Genomic DNA, 22086 nt, shown 5'->3' on the forward strand with positions numbered 1-22086 from the left:
CTTCATTATTTCGTCAAGAACGGCGAGGTCTTATCTACCGAGCGAATTTATCCTTGCGGTTGTCTTTGTTATTACCGTTGCTGTCTGTGTGCCTATTGGTCATTCTGCTTTTGAGAGAGAGAGAGAGAGAGAGAGAGAGAGAGAGAGAGAGAGAGAGAGCTGTTTAAATACATATTAAAAGTTCCATATTCGTGCAAGACACGGATGTCGGGCTCCGAAGTGCGAAATCTGCTTATATTAGCAGAAGTTATGACTCTGGACAAGGTCGGCGCTTCTGCCGTCCACGCACTATTCAAGGCAAGAGTTTGGGGTCAGTTCCGCATCAGTGCCACTTCCTAAAACTACATAATCATGGGCAAGTCACTCCTTCAACCCCCCCACCCCCCACCCACCCCACAACACTCCCTCAAGAAGGATACTGCTTGTAGGTGCCTTACCAGGCTCATTGTAGGCTGTACTGACAATTATTTGCGGTGGCCTTCACTGCTTCTTGTCTTCTAACTTTCTCCCGTTGTCTTGGTCTCTCCTCGCTTAGCCGTCTAACTTCTTTAACTTTGCCTTACTGCAATTTTCAAATGTAGGAACACATCAAGCAAACTTCTTGACTTTTAGAGTTAGTGACCGCGGTGCTTTAGAGTCTAGACGCCAGGTAATTCACAAACCAATCAGTCATCGGTGATCTCATTGACAGGATTGAATGCCTATAGCTTTTGATATATTCATTCGGCCATTTGAGTTTTTTTTATTTATTTTTGTTTGTGTGGTTACACTCGGTGGCGATTCTACCCTTTAAAAAGTGGGGGGCAACTCTGGGGCAAAGATAATTGTTGGGTGGGCATCATAGGAAAGGTAACTGTAAAATAATTACAATTTTGGAAACATTTTGAAACTCATGGAGGAATTAATTTCACTAAAGGTAAAGGTTCATATAAAAAATTTTCGATTCCACATCAAAACAACTGTAAAGCATCCATCTGACATTTTACCTGACTTGCATGATATGAAAATTTAACATTCAAAACTATATACAGTTCCAAACAATACGCAAACATTAAAGAATGGATAGTATGTATAAATATAATACACATTTGAACCAAATAAAGAAAGGTAGTAACTATATGAAATGAACAGATATACATGGGGCATGTCATGACAATTCTGAAAAGGTTCAGTTTGACATTTCCTGTTTCCTGTATATTTACTGATTCACTCAATATGAGTGTTAGCAATATAACCAAATCATGTTGTGTGACTAGTTAGTGGCCATTGTTATATTCAATAATGATTAATTTTATATATATTATTTCATTAAAAAAGTGGGGGGGGGGGGGGCAAACCAGGGGCATGGCCAAAATCTGGGAGGGCAGCTGCCCCCCCACCATGCCTCCCCCCCTAGAATTGCCACTGGTTACACTCATACTATGTGTGTTAGCATTTACATCTAAGACTATTCTGTCTTGGCCTTTCAAACATAAACACGCACACGCGCAAACACGAAAGCACGACTCGCGATCGGTTAAGTAAAGCTACATTGGGTTAGGTCAGTACTGCTTGGTTACGTAACGAACGGTAGGTATCAGACGTCGGTGGCACATATACCTTTCTGGACTAAGAACAAAACGATAAGAAAAATCTTATCGATAGACCGCTGGTTCAGAATTGTAGACTCTCACAGGACTCGTCCGAAGGATTTAAGCCAAAGTAAAAGGCGAACATTGGTACGAGGTGAAGTTAGAGAAGTTAGACAGCCTAGTGGAAAGAGACCAAAGGGAACGGACGAGATTTAAACCCAATTGGTTTCAGGTGGTACTACATTATATTGTTTGACTTTGACGCCAAAAGAGGAGGGTTGAGTGGAAGCAGATTGGTTAAAGAGGATTTTTTTTTTCCTTTTTTTTTTGTTACACCCGATAGTCAAGAGAGTGAGCGGTAATTATGATTATGTCCTTATCAAGTGGACTTGATGTGATGTAAACTTTCTGCATCTACTTGCAAATGTCTGTGTAAACATTATGTATGCGTACATTCTAAAATAGTACCTGTACATGCTTTATCACTTCCCGAATGGTGTTACTGTCTCTGTCTTTTTTTTTTCGCCATTCTTTCCCTTGCCTTAATACCGTTCCTGTGTTTATTTTAGTTTATTTTCCAGTTCACCTTCACGTTTGATTATCCTCCCCTACCCGCCCCTCCACCCACAAAAAAACAAAACACATTTTGACTCCCAATTTGCGTATGAATATCCCGGTTTACATTTATTTCTCACAATTCCGCGCGTCATTACTCCACACTTACATCAGTGAGACTAATAATCAGTTTCTGTTCATATGCACATCTCTGTTAGTTGCAAGAGACACCTGAACGAGGAAAAAAATGCTTGACGACTGCAGTTTTCAGAAGCAAAGAATGGAGTCTTAAAACAAACAAATTAAAGCATTAAAATTCGTTTTGACACGACAGCTGTTAAAATATCATAACGGAAACTTTACCTGAATTAATCTGGCTATCCTTTCGTCACCTTTGTTGATTAATGTTTACCACAAGCGAGATCTATCAAGTGCATCGGAAACATGAACGCACGACTCTCGATCGGTTAAGTAAAGCTACATTGGGTTAGGTCAGTATTACTTGGTTACATAACGAACGGTAGGTATCAGACGTCGGGGGTACAAATACCTTTCTGGAATAAAAACGAAATGATAAGAAAAATCTTATAGTGATAAATGTAACCTAAACGTAGTTCATCGTATTTATCGACAGACCACTGGTTCAGAATAATGTAGACTCACAGGACTCGTCCGAAGGATTTAAGCCAAAGTAAAAGGCGAACATTGGTGCGAGGTGAAGTTGAAGAAGTTAGACAGCCTAGTGGAAAGAGACCGAAGGGAACGGACGAAATCTAGAAACGACGACGCACATTTAAACCCAATTGGATTCAGGTGGTACTACATTATATTGTTTGACTTTGACGCCAAAAGAGGAGGGTTGAGTGGAAGCAGATTGGTTGGTTAAAGAGGAATTTTTTGTTACAACGGGATTCCCGATAACCTGCTTCCTGAATGGTGTTATTATCTGTCTGTCTTTTCGTTTATTTTGTTTTTCTCACTAATCTTTCTCTTACCTTAATACCTGTGTTTATCTTAGTTTACTTTCCAGTCCACCTTCACGCCTGATTATCCTCCCCGCCTCCACCCATAAAAAAACAAAACACATTTTGACTCCCAATTTGCGTATGAATATCCTGGTTTACATTTATTTCTCACAATTCCGCGCGTCTTTACTCCACACTTACATTAGTGAGACTAATAACTTCAGTTTCTGTTCCTATGCACGTCTCTGTTAGTTGCAAGAGATACCTGAATGAGGAAAAAAATGCTTGACGACTGCAGTTTCCAGAAGCAAAGAATGGAGTTTTAAAACAAACAAATTAAAGCATTAAAATTCGTTTTGACAAGACAGCTGTTAAAATATCATAACGGAAAATTTACCTGAATTAATCTGGCTATCCTTTCGTCACCTTTGTTGATTAACGTTTACCACAAGCGAGATCTATCGAGTGCATCGCATAGGAAATTGTTGTAGATGATTAGAAACTTCGAAATGAGACGTATGAAACACTAGTGTAGTACAGTGTAGACTGACTATTTGCCTTCGCTCTGACAGGTAGTACTGCATTGCGGCTCATTTTGCAACAGACAAGCATTTGTACGTGTTTAATCCGCAGTGGTTTTCCCATTCATTGCCCATATCCTGCGTGTCCATTTTACAATTGCTGCTCTTTTCAGGACACTTTCGATTTATGTATTGCAATGGCTTATTCGACGAAGCTGCACGAAAGCTCCGATTTCTTATAAAAAGAGAAACTATTAACCGAAAATGAATTTAGAAGTTTAAAATATCATTTTTTCTGCGGGTCTGATAGGTTTAGATGGTGTGTCAATCTTAATGTTGAATTCATGATTGTCACTGACAAACTTATTTATTAAATTAGGAAATTCTCCAAGTGGCTCACTAAAACACTCGCAAACACATGAGAGAGAGAGAGAGAGAGAGAGAGAGAGAGAGAGAGAGAGAGAGAGAGAGAGAGAGAGAGAGAGAGAGAGAGAGAGAGAGAGAGAGAGAGAGAGAGGTGTAGTATATAGAATGTCTTTACTGTCAGAAAAGAATTCAGATAGAACTAAGTTCAGTCTGTTATATTTTATCGGTTATTTGGGCTTTGTAAAAGAAGAAGAACATTATTTGTTGAAACAGTAAATTTGTGTTTCTTGCTATGTCAGACAGACAGCGGGAAAACGCCTGTCTCTCTTTCAATGTTTCGACGAGCTTTAGTGTATAATGCATTGACGTATATGAGACTGCGAGGTAAGTTATTTTCAAAATTATAATATTTAAAAGTATATATTATTTTTGGGGCAGTACAATTATCCGATATATGCTTTAAAATTTTCCGAGAAAAATGAACTTGAAGCCGAAGTCAACGTCAGGCAATCGAAGGAATGGCGACGCAAACAAAAGACGACTTCCACTTGGGAAGGAACCTACTTGTCACATTTTCATCTGCCCTCACATTGCAACATTCAATTCGTCCCGTAGATCTGCTATTCGGATATATTTAACCTCTCCCTATTAAAACAGACTTCTTTTAATCAGGTATGAAGGATATGTCGATTTATTTGCAATAGAATGTGTTTAATTAAGGACAAGAGTATTGAAAGATTACTAAGGTAGCCTAGTACCTAGCTATAGCCTAGGCCTGGCTAGCCCTCCGTATTTAGCTACCAGAATTTTAAAACTTTCTTCAATAATGCACACCTATTGGGCAGCTTTTGTTTTCCATTTTGGCAAATAAACAAAAGACAAAATAAAAATAGTAGATACTACCTAGGTAGTAGGTATAGAAGAGAGCGATAATCACTACTAGGTAGTACTATACCTAGCCTAGTAGGTACTAGCCTACCTACTAGGCTATACTACTACTAGTAGATAGTAAAGTACCTTTTCCCAGACATTGCAGGTGTAGCCTAGTATCTATTCGGAATGATAGGTAGACATAGGCCTACACAAAATAGGCTTCGTTATTTCACAATTGTCATTATTTTGGGTAGCTGTAGGGTACTACTATTCCGCGGCGGCTTAGACTATGGCATTTGTGGTTTTTCTATGCAGTTTTACCTCCTCAACAAGAATTTTATGTAATATTTATTTGGACAACTGTAATTAGGCTAACCTCCGGGGGCCGGTACTAAACACGGCGAAATACTACATTGGACCCCCCAATCCCTAGTAGATGTCGTATCCGCGGGTACGTTCCTTGCAGTCTGTGCGTAACTACTATTCTGTAGAACTACAGAATATAGTTGCCTATGGGCCTAGTTCTAGTGTATCCTACTGTGAAATTATTAAACTTAGTATTCTTGAATGGGCTTAGGTAAGGTTAGTCAGGATTATTTCGAATTCAGTGTACAACCTTAATCACTCTACCTATGGCATGTCTTGTTACTCTGTTTTTTCCATCTGTCCATCCACCTGTGGTGTTTGCGCATGGTAACACTGCATCCCGGTCTTTAAATAATATCCTATTTCAAATATTAGTAACGGTGTAATTCGCATACAGTAAATTATTAAAACACTTTTGAGTTGGAAATTTACACCCAGATATCCTTTTAGGTATTTACCTAAAACTTACACATATTGTAACTACTATTTAAAGCCCGGGACTCAGTGTTACCATGCCTGACCACCACAGGCGGATGGACAGATAGTAGTAGTAATGGGTAGGCTATATGTCTTGTAAATGGGTAGGCTATCGGTAGTTAGGTAGTGACAACGAAGACAGCTCGGGGCATGTCCAAGCCCGAGTGATCCATAGGCCTACTACCTTGATTGAGTAGGTATCAAAAATTATAAATCATGGTAGTTATACATAAGGGGAAACACCACAGTGGATCCATCGTCATCGCATGGATCAGCCTTATGTACTCGATATTTAATTGGTGAAACAAGAATACAAGTACATCTTTAAGCATCCCATTCAAAAGATTAAAGTTTCGTCAACATAATGTGATATATGAAAGCGCCTTACGAACTAATAAAATAAGCATGTGAGGTCTTTGTAGAATATGTTTTCAAGGCAGTTTAAAATCCAAAATGGCGTCCACCAACTGAGGTGCCGTTCGTAACCGCAAAGGATCCAACATCTTTCCCAGCCTTCCCAGCACTCATTTGAACAATGTTAGCGTTTATATGTAACGTTTTTGATCTTACTCAAGATTGCAGTTGTGATCAGCACAATAAAACAACATTTTGTTGCCCATATTAGTGAAAGTATGAAACTTCTTATTCTTGGGGTCATGGTTTGAACTGAAATTCATTTTTACCTTGTAATCGGTGGTTTTATCCTTACTGCCATCACAACTGAAACTCTACAGTGCTTATTTGATTGTAATTATACACATTTTGGTCTTAATTTACTCCAAATTGCACTTGAACTAAGTTGCTGTTCCTGGTTCCTAAGTGGTCACTACACAAACACAGTTGCAGGCAGCACACGACTACACGGTTTATGAGGTGCAAAGTTTTATTCTGTTAATTGTTTACTTTACTCATTATTGAGTTTAACTTTACTTTGTTACTTCTAAATGTTTATTTTAATTTGTTACTTCTAAATGTTTATTTTAATTCATGTCTATTATAACTTTTTTTCAACCAAATTAACCCCGAAAAATTACATACAGTATTTCTAAAGTAGATACAAGCAGACGACGGCAAAATCATTGTTGCCAATTAAGTGGAGCTTCACACATACGCTGATGCATTTACAAACTGTTTTCATGAATTCTAGTTGTCATAGTAATGCAATAATGATAAAATTGCTCTAATATGTATATATACCACAAATAGATATGCTAATTTCAATTATTTCCCCTCTTTTGTGCAAGTCTTATACCCAGTTTGGAGGGTAAACACATACCAATTGGCAACACTGATAAACAATTGAAGAGCATGAACAACCCCGCAGGTACTGTTCACAGCCAAACTGTTGATGTTGAAGTCAGGAATCTACTATTTACTTTTTCAACAACGAATATTTTCAAATTAATAATCATGAATATGTAAAAAAATTATGCAATTCATGACCTTATACTGCTGTTTGACTATTTATTTAAATGATTATCTAGCACACGCCTTTTCTTCTTCTACCCAAAAATCGTACTTTCCTTGGATAAGCCGTGGTTGGTGTCATTGTTTACGATTGTTGTGAAGAAAGTGCCCCAGCATGTATGGGTGCAAGTGGTGTGCGGATTTAGCACTGGAAATGGGAAGTTTGTTGACACAAGCGACTCTGCAAACATCGAGATGGCATCAATCTTCTGAATATTTGGAGTTGTAAGTAAAAATTTCGAAAGCGTCATGGAGATGTGTGCACTGCGTAGGGCCAGACTTTCATTAAACTCTGTTTAATCTTAAAATATGACCTTAGTTTCTAACTTTGGAGTGGAGAAAATACTTACTTTGAAAGGATAGTAGAGGTCTCAAGGTGTTGCTCTCACCACCGATGACTCGTGACTGGTGCCCACCTCCGGTGTCAGGACATGTTAAAGTACTTTTTCGGAGGGTGGATCCACACGCGACAAAAACTGGATCCGCTAGTCTAGTCAGTTGTTCCCCCTATATGTATTTGCCTGTGTTCAAGCCTAAGCATAATTATCTTAGATATAATCTTAAGACATTAGACCTTACTAGGTATAATTGTATTAACTTTCTAGTAAAACTTTACATTAGTTGCGCAGCCGCGGACCGATTCCCGCCGGTCACTGACCGGGACAGGTTACGGCCTTTGTGGGTGTTCACAGGTTGCGAAGCTGCGCAACTAAAAGTTTTACCAATTTTTTCATCTCGCTCAACTTGCTGCTTGGTTGACTCGTCTATATGGCTGTCACATCAATAGGCTAGGCCAACATACATGGCTTTCCTTAATGTTAGGAAAGTTTAGAAATTTAGGCTAATCATGGTCTGGTGATTATGGCTCTGTTGACATGGAGGCACCAGAACCTCAAAACCAATAGCTATGACCTTTGTGGCTTAAGTATATATAATTATTTTATAAATTGTTTACACCATGAATCCTTACATAGGTTTAAACCTATGTTTTTCAAGCTGCTAGGCCTATGTTTTGGTTTACATGCTTTTTAACCATATTTGTTAGATCAGACAATGCATTCTTTAGCCTTGTGTCTGCCAACAACTGAAGACTATCACTATGCCCCTCTAAATTTGTAATGACTAGATTACTTGCAAAATGGGGACCGTGTTTTGTGCCTTGGGGATGAACCTGAAAATATAAAGAAGACATGGCAAATATTATGGACTTATACAAAAGATATAAAAATAAGCAAAAGATGGCAGTATCATAAGTTTACACAAAAGATATAGAAATGAAGAAACAATTAAATTTTCCATTCTGTGACTGGTGAGAATAAGGCTAACGTAGTTTTCTTCAGTTTTACCCACCTTTGCTTCAAATAGCCCCACCCAGCATCCCCAGTTCCCCACTGTGGTTAGATTTGGGGCATAAGGAGTTGAACAGTTTTAAACGTGATGATATTACGGACCATATTGTGTATTGTATGTACTATATGTTTTTATTTGTTTTCAGGATGACGGAAGTGATTGGTCTGACACCTCTTCCAGGGGTGGAGTATCCATTAACTGTTACATACTGTGGTAATTGCACTATGCCAGTTGAGGTAAGTAATGTTTTTCTTTTTCTTTTTAAGATTGTTTCTAGTTCTGAGATGCTTGCTTGAGATATTGTATGAATAAAGCACATCTAATTAGTACAAAAACACTTGCAAATCACAGTTTCTTAAGTTGCTGCTCACCATTGTATTACTAAAGCTTGAACAGCTATGCAATATTTATGGCAGACCAGTCGCAATCAACAATAAAGTATGTGGGAGTATTTATTCATCTTCAAGATAGGGAGCTTATTTTTGGACAACCTCTCGTGTAGATGGAGACTCACTTTGTCCAGTTTCCTGGATTTCTGACGTGGAACATTTATGATTGCCATCTTTTTCTGATTGTTGGCTCCCTGTGTTATAACTGCTTATGGGATTTCTTTGATGCTTCCCTCATAAACAAAAGGATTTTAAGTGTTTTCCTTCCTGGCCATCAAAGCTTTATTTTAAATACCCAGTACCGCTTTAATTATAACATTCTCCTATTGATAATACATTTAGTTATTTTAGTGGGATAGAAACCAGTACCCAAACCCATAGTATTATAGAAGTCAAGATCTGGAATCACATTGACAGTTTTTAGAGATCTAATTAGAGGAAATAGGGATTATGAACTGATGGAGAAATATTTTTAAAAAATCCATTTCATAAAGGATAGAAAGTAAACCGTCATATGAATTTGCTTTTATTTAGTTCATAATAAGCCTTGTTTCTTCCTTCATTTACTATAAATTATGCCGTGATGTCTGCTGACATAAGTTGTTATACATATCTTCGGCCAACAGCCAAAGGTTGCATGCAAAGGCCCAAATGAAATTAGATAAGTATATTGAAATATTTTTTTACAATAATATTCATTTCTTAAGGCTTAGCAATCCTAGAAAGACAGAATACCTTAGGTACATTGTTTTCATCCTTCAAGAAAAGATACCCCTGGTGCCTCTTAAAGTCAGTTTCTAAGAAAAGCAGCATCTTACTCTCCTGTGTTGATATTTTTGACTTCTGTGAATCAAGATCATACATTAAATCATGCTAATAGTAAACGTACCAAAAATATTAGTCTTATGTACTGTTAATTAAGAGAATATATTTATCATTACAGTACTTTTAATTTACAACAGACTGTAATGTAATGTAACATATTTAAAGTTGAAAAGAATTTCCTGGATGCTTGTAGGTTGATTGTTACAGTTTTTCTTTTCAGTACTGTGAATATTACCCAGCATATGACAAGTGCAAACAATGGTTAGAGAAGAATCTTCCTGATATGTTTGAAGAAATGATGGCCGGTGGTAAATGTAAGTTTAACTTTATGCTAACTTTATTATTTTAAAAATAATTTATGAAAACTTTATTAAGTATTTTTATATGGCTTAGTCACTACCAAGAATGATTCATTTATTAGAAGGGCACGTTTGTGTTGGCTTCTAAACCTTTTAGTTTGTTAATTTCTTGTTCACTATGAAGTTATTCTCTGTAATATGTTAATTCTTTGTTCAATATTTTGTTAATAATTTAGAGAAAACTCATTTAAATATTTTTATTAGTATGGCTTAACCACAATGATTCAATTAATAGAGGGTTCATTTTGTGGTGCTTCTAAACAACTTGGCTTGTTACTTTCTTGCTCACTATACAGATATTCTTTCTAATATAAGATATTTGTTAATAATTTAGTGTTTCAGTTTTATTATCAATTGCTACTACCAGCCAAGCTGAATATGATTTTTATTGCTTGTAGCCAGTGCTGGAACTGATGATGCTGCTGATGAAGAGAAGAAACGTCAAAAACGAGGAGGCAAAGGCATGGTCAAAGCAAAGAAGAAGGCTGATGATGGACCACGTAAAGTAGTTGTGTTTGTAGCACCTCGTGGAAAGAAGCGTAACACTGTCATAACGGGACTTAAAACCTTCAGTGAGTATATGCGTAATGTGTATGTCATTTTTAGTCATCATTTTACCATCTATCACTCACGTGATCATTTTGTGCAAAACATCTCACAATAAGATTCTACCGTAATGCTATTAGGTTAATTTCAAAATCAAAATGCTAATTTTACTTATGCTAAATACTGTCTGATTTTACTCAAGTACTGGTATAGTTCAGCTTAATCATTTTGATTATGAGCACTAAATGGCTGAAAATGTCCCTGTGGTTGGCTTTGTTGCCAAATTTTCATAAATCAGTTCATCTTTCCAAGTATTCGATAAATTTTTCACACTGAAGACTTCTGTGTCAGTGTCAAAGAGGGAATCTGGAAATTTTTAAATGTTATCTCTATCCATAAGCTGATGTTGCAGATGTTACCTCTTCTCCTCCTTGTATTAAGAGGTTTTCCTCCTAAGATGTATTTTATGATGTATTTAAGGTGTGCACAATTTTGTCAGAGGTTCATGTCATTCGTGTGTCAGTGCAAGCAGTGGCAATAGATTCTGGCACCCTAATTGGTTTCTGTTGTTGTTACGGCTCAAATTTCCATCAAAATATTAATTGTGTATGAGGCTACAGTATTGTTTCCTCATGCTGCCAATCCCTCTGACCCAGTGCTCCAGGAGAAATTAATGTATTTTAATAGCCTCTGAACCTTCTAAAGGTAATACAGCAGAGAATTCACATGCCTTGATAAAGTTGCAAGCCACTTCATCTTATTACCATTCACTTAGGAAAGCCTCTAGTATGACTAGTAACACTAAAAGGAATCTGCTCCATGAATAGTTGTTCACCAGACGCTTCCCACCACTTGGATTTTAGCAACTTGTCTATGGGTAATAGAGGTTTTGATATGATTAACTGTGACAGGTGTGGAGATAGTAGGAGTAGACAAGCTTCAAATAGCTTGTTATGTACTGCAGAGGTAGAGCTGTTTAGTGCTGCTATGAGTTCTAGTGGATTTTCTACTCTGAAGCAAGACTTGATCAAGTCATGCAGCAACTCTTTGTATCTGACCAATAATGATGTATTTTGTGCATGTCCACAAAGTTATAGGGTGTGGCAATACCAAGAAGTAACGGGTTTTCTTCAGTCTGTGTCATCACTTGGCTTTTGATTATCAAGTGGGAGAAATCAGGTTTGTAGCCATCAGATGGTGCTGATTGTCAACTTGGAGAAATTAGGTTTGTAGCTGTCAGAGATAATGAAATATCTAGGGATGGATCTAGATACATGAGATTTTATTAGCACAAGTGCCTCCAGGAAAGTTGTGAACAAGGTATCTATCAGCATTTGCAGTTTATGCTCACTGTGATGGCAGCTGAACAAGAAGTGGCCCTTTAACCCCTTCAGCACTGGGACGTACATGTGTACGTCTTTTACGGTCCAGTAACAAAAGACCGCGATGTACGCTTTTATGTCTTTCATCCCTCCTCGAAAAACAAAGCTGTTTTCTTCAGCTTGGATGGTTTCCAGACACCACCCACAATTCATTCTAGCCAATGAGCGTCTGATGGACATCGTGATGTCATTTTCACATGGGATATTAGGAAGGGTACTGGCCAACACATGCCAGTACGCCTCAGGCTATTATCTGAGGAGGATGATCACGATTTTGTCCGTAAACCTTGTAGATTTGAATTCTAAAGCTTTTTCCCTTTGATTGTAGTTATTTTATGTTTTTTTTTTTTCAGTATCATGTCAGATGATAGTCTTTCAGAGTAAGGGTCTGAGTACCTGCCAAATCTATCAGATGATGATTATAGTGCTAGTTTCTTAGAGGATGACAGTGACAACAAGTGTTGGAAGACATTGAACCTATTGTCGATGAGGGTTGGCTGTTCATAGCAGCCATCTTGTGACGTGGGCCCAGACCCAGCACCCCCGATTCACGGAGGGTGACAATGGAATTCCTGCTTACGTGATGCATTTTTTTCTTTCTCTTTTGTGGTGATGTAATTGACAAATTGAATGCTCAGGCATAGGAGTACTTTCATTCAATGATCATTCAACGAGAAAGTGTAAGGTGAAAGGACTGCAATGGAGACCTGTTACTCGTGATGGGATGTATGTTTTTTATAGCTTGCTGATGATAATGGGGTTGAATAAACTGCCCTGTATGCATATGTATTGGTCATGAGATGCTGTTGCTTTTATTATTATTATTATTATTATTTTTTTTTTTTTTTTTTTTTTTTTTTTTTTTTTTTTTTTTTTTTATTTTTTTTTTTTTTTTTTTTTTTTTTTGTTTTTTTTTTTTTTTTTTTTTTTTTTTTTTTTTTTTTTTTTTTTTTGCTCTATCACAGTCCTCCAATTCGACTGGGTGGGTATTTATAGTGTGGGGTTCCGGGTTGCATCCTGCCTCCTTAGGAGTCCATCACTTTTCTTACTATGTGTGCCGTTTCTAGGTCAAACTCTTCTGCATGAGGCCCGGAGCTACTTCAGCCTCTAGTTTTTCCAGATTCCTTTTCAGGGATCTTGGGATCGTGCCTAGTGCTCCTATGATTATGGGTACGATTTCTACTGGCATATCCCATATCCTTCTTATTTCTATTTTCAGATCTTGATACTTATCCCCATTTTTTCCCTCTCTTTCTCTCAACTCTGGTGTCCCATGGTATTGCGACATCAATGAGTGATACTTTCTTCTTGACTTTGTCAATCAACGTCACGTCTGGTCTGTTTGCACGTATCACCCTATCCGTTCTGATACCATAGTCCCAGAGGATCTTTGCCTGATCGTTTTCTATCACTCCTTCAGGTTGGTGCTCGTACACTTATTACTGCAAGGTAGCTGATGTTTCTTGCACAGGCTCCAGTGGAGGGCTTTTGCCACTGAATCATGCCTCTTTTTGTACTGGTTCTGTGCAAGTGCCGGGCATTCACTTGCTATGTGGTTTATGGTTTCATTTTTCGTATTGCACTTCCTACATATGGGAGAGATGTTATTTCCGTCTATCATACTTTGAACATATCTGGTTCTTAGGGCCTGATCTTGTGCCGCTGTTATCATTCCTTCAGTTTCCTTCTTTAGCTCTCCCCTCTGTAGCCATTGCCAATTGTCATCGCTGGCTAGTTCTTTAGTCTGTCTCATGTATTGTCCGTGCATTGGTTTGTTGTGCCAGTCCTCTGTTCTTTCTGTCTCCTGTCTCTGTATATTTTCTGGGTCTTCGTCTACTTTTATTAGTCCTTCTTCCCATGCACTCTTTAGGCCCACTCGTCTTCACTGGTTTTCAGATATTGCCCCAGTGCTCTGTTTTCGATGTTGACGCAGTCCTCTATACTTAGTAGTCCTCTCCCTCCTTCCTTTCGTGTTATGTATAGTTACCTGTCCGTATTTGCTCTTGGGTGTAGTGCTTTGTGTATTGTCATTTGTTTCCTGGTTTTCTGATCTATGCTGCGGAGTTCTGCCTTCGTCCATTCCACTATTCCTGCGCTGTATCTGATTACTGGCACTGCCCATGTGTTTATGGCTTTTATCATATTTCCGGCGTTGAGTTTTGACTTGAGTATCGCCTTGAGTCTCTGCATATATTCTTTCCTGATCGTGTCCTTCATCTCTTGGTGTTTTATATCTCCTCCTTCATTATTCCCAGGTATTTGAATCCTGTCTCATCTATGTGTTTGATGTTGCTCCCATCTGGTAGCTTTATCCCTTCAGTTCTCTTTACTATTATTATTATTATTATTATATTATCATTATTATTATTATTATTATTATTATATTATTATTATTATTATTATTATTATTATTATTACCACCAATGGCGCAAACATTCATTGATGTATATATGCTGTTTCTGTATGAAACCTAGGACCAACTGTTTCAGTAAGAAAACTAGTACTGATGTTACTACTACTAATACTGTTTTACTAATACTTTAATGCTTTTTCTGCTACTTTATTTCTACTACTTTACTACTATTTCTACTACTTTATAACTGTTTCTACTTCTGCAATTACATTTTCCACTAAATATTCATATTTTTTCCGATATCCTTACCATATTTTTTTTTTGCCAATGTGGTAAAAAATATTCATTGATATATACACAATGTTTTCACATAAGAATATAAAGGAAAAATATGAATAACATAAAATTTAGTGGGAGCAAGTAATGATTGATACTTGTGGTCGACAGGGGGTCTCATGTGGTATGCAAATATTTGCAGCAGTGCAACAGGCCGGTAGTGAAGGGGTTAATTAGACATGTTCTAGGGAAGCATAATATTGTGATCTATGCTCTTAGTAGGTGGAACAAAGTCTTACCAGGGGAATATTATCTCCATTCTGAAGGCTGCAGGATGTTCTGGAAATTGTAGGGCACTTAACCTGATCTGTAAGAATCCAAATTATTGCACTGCCCTTCTGGACAGACTGGAAGCTTTTACTTGTGCGCCAGTAGTAGTTGAAGCTATATAATGGAGATAGGTAAGTATTTAACAAATAAATCTTAAGTATGTATAGGAGGGTGGGCAATTAAAGGTTGGAGACATCCAGGAACCCTTCCCATCTTGAGAAAGATGATTCAAAAGGCATATAAGAACACTCCTGAAAAACTAGGTTCAGCTACATGACCAGTTGTTAGCCTGAAGAATAAGTTCCCTAATCACAGGTGATCAGAAGTTTGTCTGTCCAGCACCCCAAATATTTGCCACCCACAAGGGTCCTACCTTCCTAAATAGCCACTCAAGCTCATTTAAACTAATGGGATTTATATTTCAACAACTGGATTTTTCTTGTCAAAACAAGAGATATGTAGTATTTTAATACTTTCCCATTAGTTTACAGAAAAGGCCTTTCTCCCAGCTATTGTTGGTGATGGTGGGTTTCCCAGATTTGCAGTTGATGGGAGAGTGTTCTTTTTTTATTATACGTTCATGTTTGGAAATGCTGTCTAATGAGTTTGTATTAAAAGAATAAATTTTGTATTTACAAACATTTTTTTTTATTTGTTATTGTTTCAACACAGACCCTTGACTTTACATTACCCCGAATAGCTACTGAAGTTGCCAGTAAAACATGGGGTAGTATTTGCAGATGATGTATGAAAACCAAGAAATAATAAAAAAAAAAAAAAATTGCATGTTTCATACAAGGCATGGCAGCACATAGCCACACTACTTACTCTTAGAGGTCATGGAATATTTTGAGGATGAGGAGAATGATGAATCTGGATCCCCTCTTTTTCAAGTTGATGCAAAACTTGACTTGTTGTCCCCGTAAGTCCAATAGAATATGAATTAATACATTGATGAACAATATCTCAAAGCAAGTAAAATTGCGATACACCTGACCCAGTGACCCATAGCCTTACTAGTCGCTTTGATAGAAATAATCTTGAATCCCCCTTTCTGAAAACAAGTTCTTTTGAAGTACAGCTTTGACAGGGTATAGGGCAAGACGTTAGTTGCATAGGCATTGTAGGTATAAGAAAATTAGGTGTCGTTTTGGGGGAGAAAGAAAGTGTCCCAAGTCTTAGTCACCAAACTTGGAGCATAGGACAGACTGATAATTGGTCAGTTTTTGGTACATTATACCTGGACATATGAGTACTTAGAGCTCACTTGCTCTTTGAAAGTACAGACTGTGACTCATTTGTTTCAATAAACCAATTAATAATCTATCTATGTACCTGAGTTGAGTTTTAAGTTTTCTTCAATCCAATTTTCTTTTGATTGTCTTAAGCCATTTGTTGTTTTGATATAGGACCAAGTGTTTCTTGAAAGAACATTGTATTTTTGCATTTTTGGCATACTCTTATGTATATAGATGCCAGCAGTCACTATAAACCATTTCTAGACAAATGTCATTGGTAATTAGGGTCTAGACCATCGTACTTTTTGATTCCACGAATCATTTGACTTTACTCATTGTAAGAGACAGGTTTATCAACACATAAGAGAGGGGTGGTCATTAATATTTTTTGTGGCAGGAAATGAGGTTGAATTTTGACAGTCATGAATCTCCTCATCTCATCATCATGAAAGTACAAACTAACTGTCAGTTAAGTTTCAGTACGTGTAAATATGTATCCTCTGAATGAAATATTAAGCATACATTTTACATATACTGTAAAGGAGTATGTACCTGGTTTGTTCTTTCTGATTTTAGGCAAAAACTTTCAAGTTTCTGTTGACTGAATGTTTATGGGGACTTAATTTTGAAACACTCCAGTACAGGTTTTAGAATATCAATATGACTTACAGATACATTTAGTTTACCCTTCTGTGGTGTTTCATTCAGAACCATTCTGATAGGACTTATTGCCTACTTTTTTATTATTACAGATATTGACTTAAAAGTAGCGGCAAAATTTTTTGGAACAAAGTTTGCCTGTGGCTCATCTGTAACTGGTGATGATGAGATTGTTGTTCAAGGTGATATTAAAGATGACCTTTTGGATCTTATTCCTGAGAAATGGCCTGAGGTAAGTGGTTTCATTCAAATCACATTTTTTTTTACCAAATTAATAGGAAATGTAGTCTTAGTCAAAAAAATGCTATGTCATTCCCCAACTTCCTTTCATGTTTTAAATACCTTATATATTTTTCAAGTACCCTAGCTTAGTTCAGTCATGTATGACAAATTGCAGTGATTTTTCTGAAGCAGGACACCATAGGGTAAATTATTATTTGTCACTCTGTACTCGGGCTTCATATTAATTATAATTTTGAGTAACCCATCTAACACCTGCCACATAATTGTTTGTCTTTTCTTAGATGTTCCTTTTCAAAATCTATACAAATTGTACGAAATTATGAAAAGTGCTTTTTTGCTCATAAAAGATCTCAGCCTGACACTTTGCCTGTGGATCCTCAACTTTCATCATTCATTATCAATTGCTTCTTTTCCAGATTGATGAAGATAGTGTCGAAGATGGTGGTGAACATAAGCGTTAGGGGAATGTCATGAGTATCCACTAAGAAATTGGTATGTAATATTGGTTAATTAAATAAAATTAAATTTTCTTTTGAATTTTCATTTATTGACCATTTATATTCCATTCTTGGCAGTATGCCAAGTTTATTCACTAATAGTAGGCAGACTCCTTATATGTTTATATGTTGATTTACAGGTACTACTCTTTCATTCTCTGCAGCTTATGAAATAGTTTCTCTTCCTCTTATTTGTACCCAAGTGTAGGCTGAAAGTGAGCTTTGATAAAGACTCATGTATCATCAAGGGAGAAGGAAACTTGTATATGTTAAGCAACTTTGAAGAATAATTGCAAGATGCAACAGAAACCCAAAACAGTACGTTCAGGGAAGTTACTGTGTAGGTATTGTGGAAGAGGTGTAAAGGTGACTAAAACTGTATGTAGAAAAACTGTTGGTGTCTCAGGAGATGCAGAGGAATACAAAAAATGGTAAATGGCTTAAGGAACTTTTGATGATTATGTAAATGAAAAAGCTAACAACAAAGATTTGAGGGAAAAGAAAGACCAATATGTGGTGAAAGGACAGTCTTATTAGGAGATAAAATGCTTTTGTTATGCTTTTTACATATGTACTTGACAGTTGAACTGGCATTGAAAAGGCAATAAAAAGAAAGTGGGCCAGGAGCACCATCACTTATGATGACTTGGGAAGAGATTACTTGAGTACTATAAAACAAATGTACAAGTTAAAAAGTATGGCACACTTGAAAAGATTTTCTTATTCTTCATTGCAAATATGTATACTTACAAAGCGAATAGTGAAGAATTAGAGAAATGTGATTACAACAGGCTGAGATTCTTGATCAAAATGCACTGTGAAGATGATTTTATGAGTGAGAAAGTAGCATAGAGATGGGCTGTCTAAAGGAAAACATACCAGAGGAAAAGGGTTGAGGTGGTTTGGGCATGTGGTGAAGATTGCAGTACAGACAGCCACCTTGTTCATAAGTTAGAGGTAAAAATAAAAGTTGGGTACAGTTAAATAAGTTGTACAGCTGGCGAGGAAGATACCAAAGGGAGTAAGTGCAAGTATCAAGGGCATTGAGCAATATGGCTACAGGTTGAAGGAGAGCTGCAACAAGCCTTAGTGATTTCTTCATTATGATGTATAAGGGAAATTGTAAGTGGGGAATGCCGTGGATGGAACATAGTCAGTGCTAAAGATTTTATTAAGTGAAAAAAATCTTTAGCGTCTTTTTAGGGAGACCTGATAGCCTTAGAGAGATTCATCCATAAAAAGTTTGTTTTGTCAGAGGTTTATTTTATCTTCATTTTTATTCTGAAAATTTTGTAACATTATTTATTTGCTCTGTTGATATTGTGGTTATTTTTTAAGTTTAATCCACTTGTATCTATTCAAACTGAAATGATATCTTTTAAATTGGAATATAAGTGCATAAGCCATGAAGATGAAAGATATTGGAATCAAAATATTTATATTTTTACAGTATAAAAGAAGTTGTGAGTACTTGGAAAGGTATTAATCTTGAGTGGCAACAAGAAGTAAAGAATATCATTGTCTTTGGCAGTACCATAATTATTCAAGTCACCAAGTGGTCTAATTATTTTAGACAAGGTGGAACTATAATATTGTGTGAAGCGCCTCAGCAGCGTGGTCGGTATGGTGTTGGCGTACTACCTCAGTGGCAGCGAGTTCAATTCTTGGGCATTCCATTGAGGTGTGAGAGGTGTGTACTTTTGGCAATAGAAGTTCACTCTTGACGTGGTTCGGAAGTCACGTAAAGCCATTGGTCACGTTGCTGAATAACCACTGGTTCCATGCAACATAAAAATGCCATACAAACAAACTATAATATTGTGTAGTATAGTATTATTTTTTTAAGTTAGTTCTGTTGGTAGTTGTATTAATGCAGAATAATGGGATATGACTTTTATTTCTTTTATTTATACATTTCAGTTTTTTCAGTGTCCACCAATATTCTGATTAAAGGTTTTCCTTTATTTCTCAGATATCCTGAATTTAGGCCTTAAGAGTAATTACCTGAAATTTCTGTATTTTCAAAACCTTCTACTCTAAGTAAACCATACTGTGGTATATTTTTCCATTTTATTCAAGGTAAGTGTTCCTGAGTTATATTTTAACTCTGAGGTTAGGTTAGTAAACTCTCTAAGACTTAGATGGACAATGCTTAACTAAAATTTGGTGAAAGTTGACTCCTTGAGTTGACTGTTACAAAATGAAAAATTGTGTTTTGATTTGAAAGAATTTGTAATGCATCAGTGTTTCAAGCCACAACGTATCGTAATTTTTTGTGAAAAGCATGGTTCATAAATTTTTCTGTTACATGTTGGTTTTGAAAGAATAAGCTAATGATGTGCTTGTTTTTATCCATTATGCTTAAGTAGGATGTAATCTTATAGCTAGCTTCAAGAAGTTCAGTTTATTGCCTTTAAGTTAAGTATATCTTAGTTTTACCAGACCACTGAGCTGATTAACAGCTCTCCTAGGGCTGGCCCGAAGGATTATATATTTTTACGTGGCTGGGAACTAATTGGTCACCTAGCAACGGGACCTACAGCTTATTGTGGGATCCGAACCACATTATATCGAGAAATGAATTTCTATCACCAGAAATAAATTCCTCTGATTCCCTGTTGGCTGAGCCGAGAATCAAACTTTGGACCACAGGATTGGCAACCGAGCGCGAAAACCACTCGTCCAAAGAGGAACTCAGTTTATTGCCTTTAAAATGGTATGATGTGTTACTTTTGTTGGCAACCATAGCTAAACTGTTCGTCATGTGTTAGCTGACAAAGTTTTCACATATTTTGTATTGTATTTTTTATATTTACATATTTCAGTAGCATTAATAATTTCAGTTTTATCATGTCAAGGACTGCTGTTAGCTTTTTATATTTTTGGTTACAAAAAGTTGAACTCATGGCATAATTTTTGGTTCATTTCATAATCATTGTAGTACTGCTGTGCAGTTGACCTTCTGTTACAATATGAGTGCATACCATGATGATCAGCAATAAGGGGAAATGTATATGAAAGTTACTTGAAATCAAACATCATAAATATGCAAAATAATTTTGAATACAAAGGTTTAAGGAAAAATGCGGCACTACTCATCATAATCCCTGTTGGTTCCAAGGAAAGGTCTCAAATTACCTGTTAAGTGGAGGACATTGGCCATAGACAATGAATGAGGCAAATCTCTTAGGCCAGTTGTTGAAGAACATGAGAATTAGGATGAGTAGCAGTGTGAAGAGGTTTGTAGAACAATGAAACCATCATTTGTCAGAACATCTCTTCTACTCCTATAAAAAGGGTCTTATAGATTACATATTGATGCTAACATTCCAGACCTAGAGGTGTCATTAACCTTATAAAGTGGTATCATCAAATAAAGAGAAGATACCTTGCAGACTGTTTGTCTAAAATATTTGGGTCTTTTACTCATACTAGAAACCCTTCATATTCTGCTGCAAGCTCTACTTGAGCTTCATCTATTTCTCAATTGTGAGCTGTCCGGTATGACTTTTGAACATCTTTGCAGTTTTGTCTTTGTTTACCTTCAAACTACCTTGTGCAAAAATTTCATGGTGTCTGTGAAATGGTACTCATAGCAGGAAATTGTTTGAAGTGATTGTCACATGGAGGCTATATTTGCTAGACAGACTTCATGGTAGAAGGATTAACTTCATCTCAAGTATCAATGTTGAAGTTGTCTGCATCTTATGTGTTAAAATACTATCTTCTCAGGGGCAACATAAAGAAACTAGACCAAACTTTCATCACATACTGCTTATATTAGGCTTTGAATCTTTTGACTGTCCCTTGATCCTTTGAATGGTTGAGTGTGTTGGTGGTGGCATGTAAAAATAAATTTGTCAATATTGTGACACTTGCCTTCCAACGCTTCAGGAGGACAATTAACATGGTCAAGAAGGAAAAGGACCAGTTTGGGATGCCTTTCCCATGGTTTACTGCTTCAGGGCTAGTATAACCATCCGTGTAGCCATGATTGATATCTATCAGCCAAGCCTTCAAGTTGGATTTTCAGTTACATTCCACCTAAAGGTTTTCTGGCAAATCCATTTTGTGCCTTGTCAACAAGTTATACTCGGTAATCTTGTAGGTTTCTTTTTCCATCCAAGGTAGAAAGGCAAGGCAAAGTTGACATGGTTCTTAGTAGTCTTGAAACTTGCTGCATTTTTCTCCTTATCAGGCAATAAAAGTCCAGCTGCATTTTTCTCTATCAGGCAATAAAGACCAGCTCATCATTTTCCAGAAGAGGCTGCCTCTTCCATGTTACCAGCATCACAAATCCGCTCCTTTACAACTTCCATAAACTTCTTATAAGCCTTCCTGTCAGCACTCAAAGCTTCTGTCATTTGAAAGTGAACATCATCTGATGTCTTAAGCACCCATGCCACTCTTGATTAACAGCAAATGTCCCTTGCAGTCTGTGTCTTCAATTCGATCCTTAAGATTAACGAGTAAAGAT

At 36.9% G+C, this 22086-nt stretch overlaps 1 protein-coding gene across 3 annotated transcripts; it reads left to right on the forward strand.

Moving 5' to 3' along the window:
- The first annotated feature begins 2914 nt into the window (after positions 1-2914).
- LOC135204190 (density-regulated protein homolog) lies at positions 2915-17642 on the forward strand. Of its 3 annotated transcripts, none has more exons than XM_064234261.1 (6): positions 2915-2939; positions 8657-8747; positions 9946-10039; positions 10483-10656; positions 16962-17101; positions 17529-17642. In XM_064234261.1, the coding sequence occupies exons 2-6, from the start codon at positions 8658-8660 to the stop codon at positions 17571-17573; spliced, it is 543 nt and encodes a 180-aa protein (XP_064090331.1). In that variant the 5' UTR covers positions 2915-2939; position 8657; the 3' UTR covers positions 17574-17642. The 3 variants fall into 3 exon arrangements, with proteins under 3 accessions (XP_064090331.1, XP_064090330.1, XP_064090329.1); XM_064234260.1 differs by lacking the exon at positions 2915-2939 and adding an exon at positions 4495-4650; XM_064234259.1 differs by lacking the exon at positions 2915-2939 and adding an exon at positions 7262-7386.
- Positions 17643-22086: the final 4444 nt, after the last annotated feature.

This window comes from Macrobrachium nipponense, chromosome 44 (genome assembly GCF_015104395.2).
Source record: "Macrobrachium nipponense isolate FS-2020 chromosome 44, ASM1510439v2, whole genome shotgun sequence".
Lineage (NCBI taxonomy): Eukaryota > Metazoa > Arthropoda > Malacostraca > Decapoda > Palaemonidae > Macrobrachium > Macrobrachium nipponense.